Source organism: Nelusetta ayraudi, unplaced genomic scaffold, assembly GCF_046127955.1.
Source record: "Nelusetta ayraudi isolate G7.1 ecotype Tasmania unplaced genomic scaffold, CSIRO-AGI_Nayr_v1 ptg000136l, whole genome shotgun sequence".
Classification (NCBI taxonomy): Eukaryota; Metazoa; Chordata; class Actinopteri; order Tetraodontiformes; family Monacanthidae; genus Nelusetta; species Nelusetta ayraudi.
The window spans coordinates 5,780,055-5,798,768 of NW_027466186.1; the positions used below are offsets into that span (position 1 = coordinate 5,780,055).

At 46.0% G+C, this 18,714-nt stretch overlaps 1 protein-coding gene across 7 annotated transcripts in view; it reads right to left on the minus strand.

Annotated features, from left to right (window-relative positions):
- LOC142879323 (protein MTSS 1-like) overlaps positions 1–18,474 on the minus strand; it is a 46,813-nt gene extending 28,339 nt beyond the window's left edge. For 6 of the 7 annotated variants that reach the window (XM_076012523.1, XM_076012519.1, XM_076012517.1 and 3 more), the window contains exons 1-3: positions 17,901–18,474; positions 15,984–16,045; positions 10,387–10,460 (exon numbers count right to left, since the gene is read on the minus strand). In XM_076012523.1, the coding sequence (XP_075868638.1) occupies positions 10,387–10,460; positions 15,984–16,045; positions 17,901–17,972 (208 nt within the window). In that variant the 5' untranslated portion in view covers positions 17,973–18,474. The remainder of the gene's footprint in view (positions 1–10,386; positions 10,461–15,983; positions 16,046–17,900) is intronic. The other variant, XM_076012520.1, reaches the window with a different exon arrangement.
- Between the last annotated feature and the right edge of the window lie 240 nt (positions 18,475–18,714).

Genomic DNA, 18,714 nt, shown 5'->3' on the forward strand with positions numbered 1-18,714 from the left:
TTGTGACTCCGACGAATGAAAAGGGAACAACGGACTGCTGCTCTTTAGTGGGACGGATTCGCCGGCGTCATCCTGAAAGTTCAAACAGCGACAGATTAAAGCGCAAACATGATTTATCCCGACAATAAAAAAGGCCGTATGGTACCATGGTCCCTGTGGTGTTAAGCGTATTATTAGATAAGCGGCGAGAACGAGACACAGAATAGATTACCCAGGAGCCCACTCTTGCTCTTTTTTGCGGGCTGGGGTGCCCCACTTTCTCTAATCTTCCTCTCTGTTCACAGACACAGAGACAGAGGGGAGCTTAACTCGGACCATTAGCAGTCAACTAATCCACTGCTTTCATGCTTAAGTACGCCGTCCTTATTTGTGGTATACAAAAGCGAGTAGTCGTGGGGATGCACCGCTGGTAATATAAAACTATTCTCTAAACCGTTGCAAAATGGATCAACCATGACTGTATTTACAGGACTCGAAAGGTTTCGGATTCAAGTTGAGACCGGCGCAGGCCAGAGTCGAGTGCAGAAAGTCTGATGTCAGGGTTAATCATTGACGAGACGATGGGGACAGAGGTTCATATCTGAAGCCGTAGCTGCAGTACACTCAATAAACAAGATCTGAGTCAGAGCGGTCTGAACTGAGTTTGGAAGGAGGATGACACACAACTGCGTTCGATGGAAGGGCCTGAGACGTTTTGTTTTTGAAGGAACAGGAACAGACGCGGAGTGGAGTCCTCCAGCGGAACACTGTTTAGAAAGGCCTCCGAGATAAAATAGGAAGAAAATAAAAACTCATAACTTGTGCAAACTGCCCACAAGAGACGGCGTCGTTGCGACACGCGCGCGTAAATCACCCAGAAATAACAGGTAATTCAAGAAAGCAGGGCGGAGAGGGTACACTTAGAAACATAAAAGAATTTTAAGACCTCTGAGACACGCTCTCGTGCACACTTGGAGAGGCCCGAAAGGACGTTTAGTGTTTGGCAGTGTCACCGCCGCGTTTAGGGGATTACGGCTGCTGTTGGATGCAGCATTTCGGAGATATTTTCACAAAAGTCTGCTTTCGTACGGCCGAGCTGAAGGGACGGCCTTTGAATCGTTCTCACTCGTTCTCCCCAAACTTGTTTTTTCTCGCCAGAAGTGATTATGGGTGTAGCAGGGGAAAAATAGCAGTGCAGTCATTTTTAACTAGTATCAGGAGGCAACCACACTGATCGTTGGGAGGAAGCAGTCCCGAAATGAATTTCCAAGCATGTCTACTTTTATTGATTGGAGACAGAAAAGCATGAATGATTCAATGAAAGCCTAATCTCGCACTTTAAACCTGCATGAAGAAAAACATGTGCAATATCTGGCTGCCCCACACTTCTCCGCTCCGACGCGAGGGTGTCGCCCGGCTTTCCCTTTCCCTGCACGAAGTCCCGGAGATAGCGGCGATAATTCAAACCAGACACCCGCAGGAGAGACTGGACTGTTTGTCAGTTCAACACAACACCGCCTTGTTTGCAATAATGACCAACAGATTACATCGACCATGTGTGCGTCTAAGCCTTTGCATGCTTGTGCGCGCATGTACCTCTTTACGCTCCCCGGCAGTGAGTTAGGGGACATTCTCCACCCCTGTCACCCCACATCCATCTAGCTGCTCGCTCGCCCGCCCGCCAAGCCGCCCACGCACACACACACACACCACACACACTTACACACACTCACACAGACAAACACATCATTCATCCTGAGTTTTATGAAGTGTCTATGGGAAGGAAGAGAACAATCCGGACACTGAACGGTCTGTGAGTCACCTCACTGGCTCTTTGACTTCAATAGACTGGGATTCAATATTATCATTAAGATAGTTTTTTTCTTACAATAACAAATAATAGGAGAAAAATAATTTTAAGCTCAAAAAATGAAGACAAGTGTTATACACAAAACAAGTGTTTTCTTTCTTTTTTAACTTCAATTTTCAGTATTCTATTTATTTGCTCTTTTAGACTTATTATATAATCATCCAGAATGATCATGAACACTGTGTACGTGCGCAGCTCGAACATCTACTGGTGCAACACATTCGCTTAAAGCTCCTTTAAGACAGCCTGTCCTGAATAAGGTCACCCTGTCTTTTTCAGAATAAGTTCAACGCGACCAGATTGGGAACGTGTGAGGTGAAACGCGTCCCGGTTCACCTTCGGCGGTGCGGCTGCAGCAGATGGCTCGCCGGTGCAGCGACACGCCAGTGACGGCGTCCCACGGTGCACCTGGTTTTTATCTTTGAGCGTCGGTGCAAATGTGCCGAGGCTACTGATGAAAAAGTCGGAGCGAGCGCGCGCGTGGTTGTTCAGCAGCAGCCTGTTTGTGCTCAGTCAGTCCGGGTGTGTGTGTGTGTGTGTGTGTGTGTGTGTGTGTGTGTGTGTGTGTGTGTGTGTGTGTGTTGTTGAAAAACACAGACGTTGAAACGTTTATGTAACGCCACCATTGCGGAATCACATGAACTTAGCGGCGAGCGTGACTATTACTTAATACCGTTTTCCTCGCCGTCCTTGAAGGGGAGCGTGTACACGCTGTTTAGACCTCCAGCTGATAAGCGGCTGCGCTCACTGTTGTGTGTCGCTGTCACAGGCCGGCTGTCGGTGCACCTGGCCTCCCAAACAGCGTATTAAAGCAGGAGGTGGACGAGGACGACAAAAAGAGGGCTCGGGATGGCAATAATAGGTAAAGAGTGGGAGAGAAATGTGCATGAGGTCCAGGGGAAAGGAGAGAGGAAACTCTGGGCGGCCTCGGACGTGTACTTAAAGAGCCGGCTTTGCCAGGAAAAGGCCTCAGGCGACGGCAACACACTAAAAGTCTATAACATTATGGGAGTGGGCCATGAGGTAGCAATTAAAACTGCAAGTGTGTATAACTGCAGTTGAGATTCCCTTCAAGGTTTAACCTGCAGCCACTGCCGATGCTCTGCAGCCACTGCCGATGCTCTGCAGCCACCGTGTTGCGGTCAACTGAATCGATTACGATTTTCTTTCAAATCTGAAGAGTTTAGGAAAGTTTGTTGGGATTTCCCATTCATCAGCCAAATCACACAGTGGTGAAGCGGCATTACACTGTGACACCGTCTTCGCTGTACTCGCCAGTAGAAACAGTTCCTTTAGAGTTCATGTTGCCGGACAGGGAGTTCTCGCTGGGTCAGTGAAATCTTTCTCCCCGCGTCACCGACTACTTGTGATTATTATTTTACTCTTGGCCTCGCGGGGCGGCGCTTCACCGTCTCCATCAATCCCACTGCCAGGCTTTGAGTGCGTACAAAAGCGGACTGTGCTGGGTCACGGCTGGGCTGAGGGGATACGGTCCGGCGTTAAAGTGTCCAGTGTTAACTCGCAGAGAGGGAGGGGAGCCTAAATATAGCACACACCACCACAACACACACTTAACTCGTGACACAAGAAAGACACACACAGAGCGACTCTCGGAGGAGGTAAATGAATTGGTGCGCGCTGGGAGGAAAGTCTTGTCCCGACACGAAGCAGGCCTGTTTGACTTTGCCTGCCCACAGATACGAAACCCCAACGCTCTGTTTCTGCCGAGCAGTAAATCAAGAAAACGGTCAAAATCTGTATAATACACAGGGAGGCATCGTCAAACTTGGGAACCACCACAGACGGACAAGTAAAGTCCCGAGTTCATTGGACAGATAAATGTGTTTTGCATTAACGTTGCACGCACGCAAGATGTTCCAAATCCAAAAGCTTACCAGTCTAACTGGGTTTATGTTTAAACAAAAACAGAGAGCAAACAGTGCTCATGCCCGCAGGGCCAAGGACAGCAAGGACCGGAAAAAAATAAAAAAAAAGAAGAGAAATTTGAAAGAGCAAACAAACAAACAAAAATCATGTGATGATCAGGCGTGGTCCCAATGAATCATCTTTTGGATGAGTTTAAAAACCTTTCCTGTGTTGCTTAGTGTTCACATGCACTGAAAATAAATACAAATCCAAGGGGGATTAAAAAATTTTTTAACCACAGATGAAGAAAAACCTGCAAGAGAGACAGTAAACCAAAACTCTGAACCTAATTATTCTAAATAAATAAAAATAACCAATGTTTTTGATTGAAACACACTTAATTCAAGCATATAAAGAGGATTCACTGCCTGCTTTATTGTGTTTTGGTGCATGTAAAAGGTGTTTGACCGACTTTCTCAACCTCATTGGTCCCTCTGGGGGAAACATTGACCCTGAAAACAAATGCATCGCCGTGCATCTCCCGGAGAATCTTGAAAAACGGCGTCCGTGCATATGCTTGTGCAGCTCAAATTAGTTGGGGCTTCATCGGTCCGTCAGTGAGTTTGACCCATTAACTGCTTTTAATTGCTGCTTCCAGTGATGTGTAAGATTCCCAGGATGAGGTCGGGGTCGCCAGAAAGGAATAAAGAGTTGATTGAGGGGCACAGAGGGCCGGAAGCGCAGGGATGGGATCTGGGTCTAGGGTTGGGCAGGAAATGTGCCTGGCAAGGCTGGAAGGAGTGGAGCCCTTTCAGAGGTGGTGGTGGTTCAGGAGCGGGGGCTGCCCTGGAACAAAAGCCAGGCCGTGAACTAAGTGGAGCAAAGAGGAGGAGAGGTCTGGATTTTATGGCACTGACATCTGCCAGTAGCAGAACGTCCACTTTCCACACAAGAGGGCAGATCCACAATCTAGAAGTGGCGTCGGCAATCCCAACGTCACGGAATTGCGGGAAATGTCACGTCAAACTGATTTGGTTTGTTTCGGGTGGCACCGACGAAAAGAAAGAGATACAGCGACATATGGAAACGGCTGTGTTTTTAATTTGGGCGCTATTGCAACACGTCCCGCTTCAATCAGAACGAGCTGGTCGCGAGCGCGTTCTCTGTAATTATATGGTCCAGATTCACTCTGAAAAAAAAAAGGGGGGGGGGATAAGACAGCAAGAACAGAGGCCTCATTGAGGAACAACCAGGACAGACGCTCTCTCTCATGCAAACACCCACTCGGACTCATTTGGATTCATAGACTGCAGAACCTAAAGCCTCCACAATAGTCGACACTCTCTCCAATTCAGACTTTATGGAGCCCAGCTACTTCACATTTCCACCTTGTCAGTCGATCAAACACCAAGTCTGATTAAAAGGCGGTTAAAGAGTGAATCTATGATATGTGGCAGTAACAGTGGCAGCCATGGATAACAGGGAACACCCGTGCCGGCTTTGGCCTGCATTCAACGAGGGATCGAGTGCATTAGCAGATGACTGGGCGGAGAGGGACGTAAATCTTTGGAGGTAATTTACACCCTCACTTAACACAAACGTCTGACCTGCACCTGCACGAAGCACGCCACTGTCGAGTTCGGTAATTGTTTCCTCGTTGTGTAAGAAGGATTCTATTGAAAAATAATATTAATATGAATCTTAAAAATCCTCCTCACAAAGGAATATCTCAAGGAGCGCCAACACCTGCAATTTGGAAGACGCTTCCAGGTGGCGGAAACATCGTAAAGACGTATTGAAAGCAAGTCGCTCCGTCATAAAGAGGGCCGGCCTGTCACGGGTTCGAGCTCGGCAGCAGGGAGAATTTCAAGCAGATGGAGCAGAGCAGCTCCATCACAACAGGGAACTTGGCAGCGCGTGAAATATGCGCTCGAATCTCTTTTACAGGTGAATTATTCTATTAACGAAAACCTAAAATGATCCACTCGGCTCCTCCAAGACGTCTTTTCATCTGCCGGCTTCAATCGACGGCATCCTCTCTGCGTCTACCAACATCCACTGACGTATTTTTTACAAAGTCCGCAGCCAAACACGGAGATTCCCAGCTGCTTTGAGCCACCAGCTCAGGAGCAGAACTCATGTTTACCTTCGATTTTGCTGCTCACCGCAACTTCTTTTTCCCCATCCTTCTATTTTTTCCCCCGCCCTTAAACGGTGGCCGGCCACTGCAATACTGGAGAGCATTGCAAAGGGGGTTGAGGGTGAAACACCAAGCCAATAAACATGACTTGGATAAAAGAAATTAGTGTAATCATAACAAAGGCTGGCACGAACCCAAACACGGCAGAAGTGCCGGAGAACTGGTTTGCCGTGTTTACACAGGCTCAACAATAGAACAGTGGACACGGACGTCAGCGTAACAAGACGTCGGACACGAGGAGTCGAGAAAACAGAGGAAAAATACAGCATAAAAATACAGTTTTATGAGCATTTTGATGTTGATACTGTGGCAGGCAAAACGCCCCAAAGACGTTGATGTTTAAATTTCACAGAGAAGCCGCCACTTAATAGACAAATCTATATAAACATAAATATATATTCCCTTTGAAATATTTTAATCTCTTTTAATCTAATTTACTGTTTACTCCGCATGTAAGTGGTGTTTTTACGGAGCTTGTCGTGCATGAAATGAAAAGAACGCTACGTAAACAGCGCAGTTGTCTGTACACAAGCAACTCGTTTCTAAATGATTGTTTATTCCGAGCGAGAGCAACATCGACACGGCCGTAGTTGACTCTGGGATTTGGGTAATTATCGCCTGTGAAAACCCATTGGCAGGACTTAATAATTATTGGAGGTCCACGCAGATGCGACAGGCTCCTACACGCCGGCTTTGTGGCAGGTGTCTCTTTAATCTCTGCAAGACTCAGACGTGTCCGAACAGAACATTCGACACTCGGCTCGAGACCTTTTCACACAGCCCCGCGGATTAATATGCCATTTCAAATATACATACACATACCCAGAAAATACTTGAAACTTTTTTCTGGAGCTTTGAATCACGCCGTGGCTACAGTGAGACATTGTGTTTGGTAAACTAGACCTTTAAAAGAAGAAAAAGAGAAGACCGTTACAGCGACTCGGAAGAGCTGATGATGCTGATGCGAGCACAACCACGTACACACCAACGCTGACACAAAAAAAAAAAAAGCTCACAAGGGCACAAAGAAACAGACACAAATGTCCTTTACATGAGCGAGGAAACTATGACAAACTGAGAATCGAGGCAGAGAAAGGAGGGGATCTACATAGTCAAATGGACTGGCGCTGGATGAAACAAGAGAAAGGATTATTCGGTGGCCTTTTCTCTGCCGTTGCCGCCGATTCTCTTCATCGCTTTCTCTTTTCATAGATTCAAAAGAGATTCATCTCATTCCTTGCCAAGTGGCCAGCGCAGTTCTCGAGTCTTCGGGAGGAGGAGTTTGGATTCTGATGGTTCGCTTTGGCTGCTAGTTAAAAGGGGCAAACTGAGGATCAAGAATACATAAATTTGTCTTAAAAATGTCTTGTTTTGTTTGGATTTAAAAATAAAAACTGTGGGAATAATATATCGGTGAGATTATCTTTTATTGTTTTAGACTAGAATAGAATGAAAGAACGAAGAGCGTTCTCAAACTGAGCTCGGAACATCAAACAATTGGATGGAACGACCTCACGTGTCGGTCAAAGGGTTTTTCTACCGAATCTGAGAAGATAATGCAGAGCTACTGCGGTACAATAGTGCAGCCTGTCTGTGGCTCGAGCTTGAGACAGATTAGACACTTATCATTAGTATTATGAGCCCACCAATGATGATCGCCTTATTGACTGATAGGGTTTGTCCTCGCAGCAGAGACACCTCTCAGCTCGTCAGGCCACCACCTCCGCCCTGATCCCAAACACGCTGAAACCCTTCAGCTTTAATCTCGTCAGTTTAAATGAAATTGAAACGCTGCCGCTGTTTGACTCAAGACTGTCACGCTGCTTTCAATCAGACGTCAGCCTCCGGCGCCGTGATTCGCGGGCTCTGGTTTCAAGTTAGCGGCAACTGGGCGAGGGTGTGTGTGTGTGTGTGTGTGTGTGTGTGTGTGTGTGTGTGAGACAGCGAGAGAGAGGGAGAGAGAGGGAAAGTCTACCTTGTGTCAGCAGGTTCACGGATATGAAATCATTAATGGCAGGTAATTTCATTTTATTGCTGTTCAAAATGGATCGTAAATTTGACAGTTGGAGATGATTTAAAACTTACATTGAACTGTATTAAATCCTATTCAACTGGACGCTGAATTTAATATTACTAATAACTAAATAACTAACTATCAACTAAATTAAAACCATGACATTTGATTTGAGCACACTATTTGAAATATTTGAAATGACAAGACTCAAAGAAAAGCTTCAAACTTGGCGTTTGGTTGAACTGGGTCTGTGTGTGTTTTGTTCGACATCACAGGTTGTCACTGCGGCAGCAGCTTTGTAGTCCCGCCTGAAAGGAGCCCCAGCAGCCCGTGGCTAAATAAAATGAGCAATGAGAAAATGTCTTTTAGCTTTTGCTTGATCTGATCTATAGCACCGCCACAAAGATAGCCTGAAAGATCAAAGTTTACACACACACACACACACACACACACACACACACACACACACACACACACACACACACACACACACACACACACACACACACACACACACACACACACACACACAGCTGTAGGGTCTTTAAACCACACCATTTTGTTTTTGGCTGTATGGAAGAGCAACACGATACCATTACAGTATAGAGAAATAACTCCCCCGAGGGCAGACAGGGTATCCTCTGCATGACTCAAGTGGTTTATTTCAATAACAGCGGTGAAGCAAACTGTTTAATAGTGACATATTCATTAGTTGTGATGACAGTTAAACTAAAGTCATGTTTTTCCATCTGTATCTTTGACTCATTGCAAAACAGCTGCAGTCACCACACACAGGCCTTTCCAGCCTAGGAAGCCCCCCGACTGGAACAGGCCCCTTAAAGAGAAAAAGAATACCCCCCCCCCTCCCCACCCCCACCCCCAAGAAAACACAGTGCTTTAGTGGGACCAAACAAAATTGTCAGTAAATTATATCTTATGATAGTACGCAGTATTTCTGCCAGTTGTGGTGCCTGACCAAAAAATGTATCCATCCCTTTATATCTCTTTCCCACCACAAATTGTGGGAAACCACATATTGCTGGTATCTGTAGAACAAGTTATGGTAATAATGGTAATGAGAAAACCTTCCTCCCAGACTCGCTCTCTTCTGAGAAGGTCTCCAATCATGTGCAGCAGCGTCACAGGAATAACCTGAACACATGAGGCTTGTTGTAGGCGCCGGGCGAACCACTGTTTCCGAAAAAATATAAATACCTTCGATGCATCGTGCATAATGCATAATAATGTAAAACCACCCCTGAAAAATAACGATGACCGGAGTTACCCTGACCAGAGCCCCTCAGGGAAGGTGAATGTTAAGGTCTTCAGTCACAGGAGGAAAAAAACCCACTACCCATATTTTTTCTTCTTCTCAAGATACAGAAAAATACACTCCAAGTTAAAGCTTCTCACTACTATCAAACTGAAAAAAACGTTAGGATAAAGTAGACGTAAAATGAGGCTGTAAAGTCACCGCTGTGCTTAGTTTTAATGGAATAAGTTGCACTAAACCGCTGATCTAAAACAAGCTCACTCTTTCTTTTCCACACTTTAAAGGCCATTCACCCGACTGAGCTGTCAGCAAGCCCCGCCCATCTCTGACCGTCTTTCTGTTTTCTAGGTCCCAACCCAGACCAAAGTTTGTTTGTGTCACTCACCTACTGGCGTTACTACAGATGCATGTAAATCACAAAGCCTAAGCAATGAGTTGGGATGATGAGCACAGGAATTTGTTCATTTTGGCGCTGCATTTTGTCTGAATCTGATCTGAACCTGAATCTATGGTCAGAATATTTGTTCGGACCGCAGTCGACCTGTCTGGTACCGTCGGGCTCAGTTTGGGTATCGACCCTCCGCGAGAAAAGTCAGGTCAAGTCCAAGCAGTGCAGAACCGACAAGTAAAGGGTGTTGTGTTGGAGTGAAGGCAACTCCTTGAAGACAAACATTTATTTTGTGTCAGGAGGGTGACTAAAAGCACGCAGAGCAGCAGCCCGTCTCTCCCTCTCTGGCTCAATTCCTTCTCCGTTGTTTCTCTCGGCACTAAATGAGGTGATGAATGAGCACACTGTGTCTCAGTTGCTTTTTATAGTGAGGAGAAGAGCTGGAGGAGTCGAGGCAACAGAGGGATGAGCTCTCTTTGCAATGTTGCTGAGGGGCAACTGTTTTAAATGTAATAAGTCAAGACGCACCGGTGTCTTTTTTGTTTCAGAAAGATTTTGGTAATAATATTTACCAACTGAAGAAAATTCGATATTTTGGCTGATCCGGTCTCCTGCTTGGGAGATGTGAGACCTCTGAACTGAGCTCTGAGAATTTCAACTCACTCCCTTCCAAACTGCAGCAGTAAACAAGGCAAGTGAGAGTGTCAGGCGTTTGGCCGAAGGTTCGTCAGCCTTTGCCTCCTCCTCAACCCTCCAGACAACCATCAGCTGACTGCGCACTTCAGCGTGTTCCTACCTCGAGAGTTGGTAGCCAGGTCAGCCACTTTCTGGAAGGCATCCAGGAACGTGGCCACAGCAACTACCGTCGCCCTGGGGGAGGACAGAGGGAGGCAATAAAGTCAACGCTGCAATCAGCGAGTTATTAAACAGCATCATGGTAGAATGTTTGAACAAGAAGTGTTAAGAAAAGAAGGGGGCGGGTGGGGGGGGGGAGTGATAGTGTTTGTCGTGGCAGTTATTGAGGCGAGAACGAGTGTGATCAAAGATCACTTCAATCCAAATGCAAGTGAAAAGAAAAAAGGTGGAAGAGAAGAAAAGGAAAACAAATCAGTTCTTCAGGCTTTGGAAAAAAACATCTTTCTCCCCATTTGAACGCATGCGTGCAGTTGCTTGTGCGAAAGACCTTGACGGTTCTCATGCATGTGCGGTGGTGCCTGTGCGCACCGCGCTTGTGTGTCAGTTTAAACTTAAACACGGCCTGCTGTGGGAGGAATGTCCACTGTATGTAATTACCGAGCGACTGCTGGAATGTGTCCAGCTCAGCGGTGCGGCTCCTTCGCCGAGTTTGCCTCACTTACAGGTCAGTGGAGGGATCAACGAGGGATCTGCGCTACGGCTCGGCTATGAAACAGAAAACTGCGCCTCACGCCCACGGAACAATCCAGCGACGACTGTTTAAAGACAATTAAAGTCTGAAATTTCGGTGGAAGACGTAACAAAGCTGAAAAAGCGGGCGATGCTCTAAAGTTGTGGGAAGGTTCTGTGAGGGGCAAGAAAACTTGCTGGTAATGCTGTGTTGTTGGTAGCCCAACATAAAGGTCCAGTGTGTGATTTGGCTTGATTCATGATTTTTAAATTGGTAAATTGGTAAAAGCTTAACATACTGCCCATAAATACATTAATAAAAGTCTATACTTGCCGTACAATAAAAGCAATATGGTTTTCCAACCTTTGGAACGCTTCTCACAAACTCGCAACTCTGGAATTCACCCCCCCCCCCCCCCCCATGACCTCTGCAACACTTCATCTGTCAATCTGTTCAAATCCAAACTCATCTGTTCAGACTTGCCCATCCCACCTGAATTAGAATTGCACTGCTTTTATATACAGTTCTGTTTTTAATACATTTGAATGTATTTTACTGCTGTGTGTTTTGTTGTATGCTTTTTTGTATTTTATCTCTGGTAGTTTGTTTGTTTCTGTAAGGTGACCTTGCGTGTCGTGAAAGGCAGCCTAGCAAATAAAATGTATTATTATTCATTATTATATATGAGAATATACATAGAGTGAGAGTCAAGCTCCTAGTTCGCTGGCATTTGCGCCGCCATTCCTTAAGGAAGCCTGTCTGACAGGGCCCTAAAAAAAAAAAATAAATTTTACACACTGGACCTTTAAAGCCAGTCTAGCTTTCTGCCTGACTTATTTCCAATGCTGATTAGCAACAGACTCGTCCTGTGGGCGAACAGGCTGACCGGCTACCTGTAAAAGTCTGACTCAACCGCTTCAGAGTCAACAAACCTCCCGTGAATAAGATGGCAGGTCTGAAGACAAAAGGGGCCGTTGAAGCCTGCGTGATATACGATCCGCGCCGCCGAGACGAGACGAGACGAGACGAGACGACCCCGTCGGTCACGCGCACTTGAAGAAACAAAACGCCAGCGTGTGGAATTTTTTCCATCTGCTGCAACGCAAAGTGAGTAAACACTTGTTGTCATCCGCTGGCTAAGAAAACACGATTAGAGCCAACAGCGGAACTTTCCACAGGAGATCTCGTGTGCAGAGTCGCGTGGTTGAGAAAGACAGAGAGAAAAAAAAATCAAATGAACAACCGCACGTTCAAGCGAGGGCCGAGAGTGATCGAGACGCTGTTGGGGAGAGGGGACGATGACTTCATGCATCACTCAAAACACTTGATGTGATATTGCCTGATGAGAGCCGTGTTGTTGTTGCTGAGCGGAGCAGAAGCTCCGAGGGAGGGAGCGTCTGTCTGCCTGGCAGAAGAAACATACCAGCAGCGCACAGAGATTCCTTTCTATTTAAAGCCAGAGCTGGCACCCAAGCGACACATACGCACCTCTTCATTCACTGTGCACACATTGTTCTACACATCACATTAAATATACATACACATATATATATGTGTGTGTGTGTGTGTATGTGTGTGTAATGAACGACTTAATTGATTCCAGAGCTTTCAAATGCAAAAGCAGGTGTGTGTGTGTGTGTGTGTGTGTGTGTGTGTGTGTGTGTGTGTGTGTGTGTGTGTGTGTGTGTGTGTGTTTCAGAAGGCCCACAGTCTCAGTGGCTCCAGTCCACTGCCGCTTACTGTTGCAGAAAAAAAACTTTGGACACAGGAACATGCATTCAATTAAGAGGCTCTTGTAAATCCCACGGTTTTAGAGACTACTGACAGTTTGGGGTCTTTAAAATTTTTTAATCACATTTACTTAAAAATCCAAAATGACTCTTAAGCTGTTTAATCAAGAGAAATTAAAAACAACAAACTTGACTTCTTAAAGGTGTTTTTTTTTTTTGCTGTGTTTTCAGCAGTGACCCGACTTCAAGCCCTCCTGTCTTGGAAGTGGGACAAACAACCTTTAGATATCAATTCCACAAGGCCTTAACCCAGCCAAGCTAAACTCCCATCTGGCCTGCGAGGAGTCCAGCACTGTGCTTTTCACTGACAAAGATACATTCAGCGACGCTGCCCCCCTGTCTATTTTTAGTCTTACAAAAACAGGAGCGCGGGTGTAGTAAATCTGAATTGTGAAAATAGGCAGTGTTTAACCTAACTCGTCCACGACATACCAGGGACCAAAAAAGGGCACTAGTCATATTACTGGCTTTGAATGTGACTGTCTATCAAGATCTGTTTTTAGCCATGCTCTGGAAAATCACGTCTGATGTATACAGTTTAAAAGGGCGAATTGAAAGTATTTAGACGATCCCTTCCTTCAAAAAACTAAACCGTCGACCAAACACGGTTTCCGTGAGCGCGAGGCTCGCCTCTGACACAGCTGCGCCGACCGCGGCCCGTCCACGAGAACCAAACACCGACGGCTTTGAACGGGACATGTGATTATAAATCAGCTAACTTGTTCCGCTCAGCCCTCCTGCTGCTGCTGCTGCTGCTGCTGCCTTCCAGAGGAGGAACCTGTTCGGCGTGCACGCACACACGTGTGTTCGTGCGGCCGCTTGGCTGCACAAAACTCGAATGGCCAGAAAAAAAAAAAAGAGAAAAAAAAAAAAAAAAACACACACACACACAGACACCATATTTGGCCCAAGAAATGACAGAACAGGCCGCACACTGTAATTGGTTGATTTCCTCGCTGCTTTGTGAGAGGAGAGCAGAGAGTCTAAATTACAGAGCAGGTCCTGGTTCAGGACGTCATTACACACAGACGTCCATCGAGCCTCGCCGGGTCGTCACTTAACCAGGCCGAGGCGGGAAGGTGGGTGTGTTCCTACTTTACTCCCTGCATGTGTGTGTGTGTGTGTGTGTGTGTGTGTGTGTGTACACCCCTTTCGGTAGCTCTGCTCCCCAAACAGATTACAGAGGTCAGTGGGTGGGGGGCACACATTGTGGTCTAAAGGAACAGTTTGACATAATTTGTAGGTCTGATGGAAGCTTTAAAGGGAACAGGAAAGAAACGCGGCTGTATTTGTAGGTCACCACGAGCGAACCCAGATATCAGACTCTTATTAGCGAGCCAGAAATCAAGGGCATCATTAGAGGCGGCCATATGTAACCGCCGCTGCAGCCCCAAGCAGCCGTGCCGAAGCAAATGTGACCTGGAAACAGATTTTTTTTCCAGTGTCTTTCCGACTGGTGAGATCTTCAGTCTGATGATCGATGCACGTGTTAGTGTGGGCCCATAAGAGTTTTCACTATGGATAATAAATCCTGATTTTCTCCTTCTTGTCCAAGTGTGCAACATTGACGTCTGACATGTTCGCCCCAAGTTTTATCTGAACGATATCAGCAACATGCTCCAAACAGTGGTCGCACCACTATTTTTTAAGATCTTTGTGCTCCCTCTCATTTATTCTCTCCGCTTCCCACAAAAACACTTTCCTCGGGCGGGCCCAACCCGGTTCTAACATCTGCTAAAAATATATTTTGCAACCCCCTTTAACATTTTTTCAGATTCATATTTTTCACCCCGTTTAAAGACATAAGTTCCACACCGATTCATTCTGAGACTATCAGCCTAGACCCCATCCACTGCTTGACTGAGAATCCTGTTGGTTTAAATCAAGGCGTCACAAAGGATTTCTTTCCGTATGTATCGCGACACGTTTTGAAAGTTGGCACTGCCGATTCGCATTAACGGCTCTTAATCCGAATCAACAGGAACACAAAAGGAAGGAGAAATCGTAAAAGAGGAGGTGGGGCTGTAGGAGGTGGAGGTAGTCAGAGACCAAAGGGCGCGCTTGTGTTCATCAGCGTAGGGTGTGAATACTGAAATGCCAATGAAGTTAGAAACTGACATGAGTGGAAATATTTAAAAACAAACAAAAACAGATTAGTAAGGGTTTCAAACTCTCTCGAAGGAACACAGCATCTACTTGCAACGTTTCCACTGAGGGAGCTCCCAAACGCACCATAATGTCAAGAAATCACACGCACACGCATAAAACACTAACTCTGCTGCCAGAGATTCAGCCACTGGCAGCCAGAGCACAAATACTCCCCTGAGCGTTAGCATGGCAGGGTCACATATTTAACCTCCTAATAATGGATAAACTCCAATAACAGATCAGAATTAATCAGCCTTCACACTGAGAGTATGGAAGAGCGAGACACTGAAGTGGGCCCTGGGCACCATTGTTACCAACCTGTGCCTTTATACGGCTGTCAGTAGCGGTCTATGTGCGGACACGTGGACACTTAAATGGCCAGAGAGCTGCCATGCACTGTTAATCATAGAATAATTTAGACCACGGGACATCCATATTTACAGTGGTGGCGGGACAGGGACCTTTTATTTCGGCTGTCATCGGCCGTCTGTCTCCCGACACGTGGCCACTTAAAACTAACTAGTAGAGGTGGCCGGGATTGGCATCCATTGTTAGCGGAAGATTTGGAATAATTTTGGCAGTAGGTGTGTAAATTAACATCATAGGGAATACAAATTAAAGCCGTCTTAATGGGCGAATTAATAAGGGAGACGGACAATAAAAGAGGCCGAGACGGCATTGTTGGGAGATTAGGCTTTTATGTTAACTGTCACTGCCTGTTAGTTCATAGGCAAACTGGTCACTTCAGGCCCCTGCGAGAGGGTATTTAAACTGACATGTCAAGTAAAAAGCCCTGATAAACTACCAGGTCAGTTAATTAAATGAGATTTGGGGGTGCGGAGGTGACACAGGGTGCCAGAACTGTTATGTAACAATAATGTTGCATCGTCCATCGTCATATTTTTGATATTCTCCAACCAAGAGTGAACGCATCAAACTGCATTTGCGTGTCCTTTATTGACGCTGCACATCCGGTCGAAACAAGGTTTGTGTCAAAGCACCACCGTGACAGAACACCTGTCAGTGATGTATGAAAACTCATGTTAAGTATGTGTAAAGTGCTGCGTGGCCGCATGAAACACTCCTCACCTGAGTTGCGACTGCAGTTTGCTGGCCTTGGTGATAAAGTCCTCCCAAATAGGGTAGCTGCTCTGTGGGCGGAGAATCAAAGACAAATATCAGTTACATAATCATCGGAACATTTAAAACTTTTAGTGCGCTTGTTGTTAACGTTCCAAACAACATGGAGCTATTTTGATTCCTGGCCTCGGGCGCGGGGCTAAACAGCAGCGAGCAAGCCAGAGAGTCAAAGGCCTTTTCAACGCTTTTGTCGCCACGAATGAAAGCTTGTTCAAGTTGCAGCTATTAGTGTAAAAGGGATCAGGTGACCTGAAAGTGGAGGTGGCAAGGTTTTAGATATTCTGCACGTATTCAAAAAAAAAAAGAGGAAATCTGTCAGGATTGGAATTAATTCAGAATGAAATTTGACTATGAAGTAGTTGCAGTCTCGGGGCCTGCTTAACTTTGTTTGTATTCTAATCTATTCATTAATACTGGAGTATACAAATACTACCTATTGTATGAGTTCCAAAATAGGTCAAAGACCTCTTTTGTGAAGATCTTCACACAACAAGTGTAATAATACCCCGATATAATGAGCTTTGTCCTCAGCGGGACTCTAAATTTAACTAATTCAGGTCCTGGGCTGAAAATAGTTGAAGAGCCCTTTTGGTGAAAACCATTACAGAGAACAAGCAGCCTAATGCATCGGAAGAGACCACCAAGCCGAGCCCGGCGGGGAGCGGGCGAGGTAGAAGTGATGTATGTAGTGTGAGCATGTTTGTCACCTGTGTGCAACTAGTGTCGGCGGCCTGTGGAATGTCATGTCGTGCGGTCAAACATTACACCCAACAACCAACAACCAACTTTGCTTTCTCCCGGCAGGACCTCGTTATTTCTCTCGGCATCAGTGACGTCACCCTGGTTTATGCCGAGACCGTTTCGGCTCAGCCCGTACCACATCTTGCATGCACATCTCGTACCACTTGTTGCATCCGCATATTCCTTTAAACTTCCTTTTTTTCCCACTATCATATCGAAATCACGCAAGAGCTGCTGCTGCTGCTGCTGCTGCTGCTGCTGCTGCTTTAACCGAGCACATGACACGTTAGAAAAGCAAACAGGCAGTGTGCATTTGCATATTTCCACAGGTGTTGTCTGGTTGCATAGTTACCTGACAGCTGAGGGAACAGCGGGACGGTGAACTAGCCCGTGGAGTGGTACATGAGACAGAGAGGTGCTGAATGGCTGGGCGGTATTCATAACAAACTTTCTGACTCCAGACGACCTCCGAGGGCCGGCCATTTGACCCGCACACGTCAAAGCCTTCTGACTCTCGGAGTAATTTTCTACCCTGACAGCCACATTCCCAGGATGCCTGAGGGTCAATCCAACAGCTGGGGGATCTACTAATTGTCTAAACTGCGAGACAGACAGACTCACAAAATAAGACGTCCTAGTTTGCCACATGGAGAACGTTGACCATGTCGAAGACGAGGATGCACTCGCACAAGGTTTCCCCCCATGAGAGAGCGTTCAAAGAATCAATCAAAAAATATCTGATGAGGCGAACCTTCCCTGTGGGAGAACCGACCTGTGTGAGTACAAAGTCAGACGGGGAGACCAAACTATCAGATAAAATGACATCATTTAAACACAGAGTTGCTGAACCTCTCTGACGGCGCATTATGGGATGGCTGTGAGAGGTTCCGGGAACGAGTGAGCAGGAGTAGATACCTCTGAGATCTATCTGTAGTGTGTTTACCTGCGAAAACTACAGCAGCAGCGACAACAACAACAACAACAACAACAACAACAACAACAACAACAAAATCACCAACAAGCAATTTGGCGCAACCCAATAAGTGACTGAAAGTTGACTTACTATTTGCTGCTCTTCGCGTAAAATAAGTTATGATGCATATAAGTTGAGTTTTCCCCACTTACTTTCATGTCTCCGATAACAACTTGGAAGAGTCCCCCAAGCGCGCTGCATTCCTTCTCGATCACAGCCTCCATTTTCAGGAGCAGCTCCAGCGGTCAGTCCCGACTCGGCGAGCCGCTCTCACTCCGGCGGCACCTCGGCCCCGGTAAAAACACAAAATGCTAAAAAAATAAAAATAAATAAAAAAATAAACTAAAAAAAACAAAAAAACAAAACCCTCGAAAGAAATAAACAAGTAATACAAGAGCAAACAAACAGGGACGTTTCCCTTCTTTCGGATATCGATGAACAACTTTGAGACAATAGCGGGGTTCAAAGTTACTTCAGTCACAAAAAGCTGCGGGGGTGAAAGAGAAATTTAAATCCCCCCTGGTGCTCCGTCCACGGCGAGCCGATCACAGCCATGATAGCCGAGCGCGAAAGGAGAGCCGAGCTTCAGTCTGCTGCACGTCAAACTTGTGTTCGTATGGGTAATGTTATTCCGTATCTTGGGAACTAAAAATGCCCCCACACTAGGTGCTCAGACCGCCTTCTTCTTCTGGACGACCGAGCAGTTCAACTGCTGTGAGTCCGAGACGAGACACGGGCATCAAGTCAGTCTAGACGAACACAGAGCGTATTTCCGGTTTCTGGTCTTCCACCAAAATAAAACGACAGAGTTTCTCCCCCCCTTAAAGTTCAAGTAAAAACAGTTCAACCCATTTAATTCAAAGCTTTAATATACTTTAGATACTGAAATAATGTCTGTCATTTTCCAAGCAAACGGCGCTATTTTTGTGTATCCAAGACGAAATACGTATAACTTCCGGTTTTGTA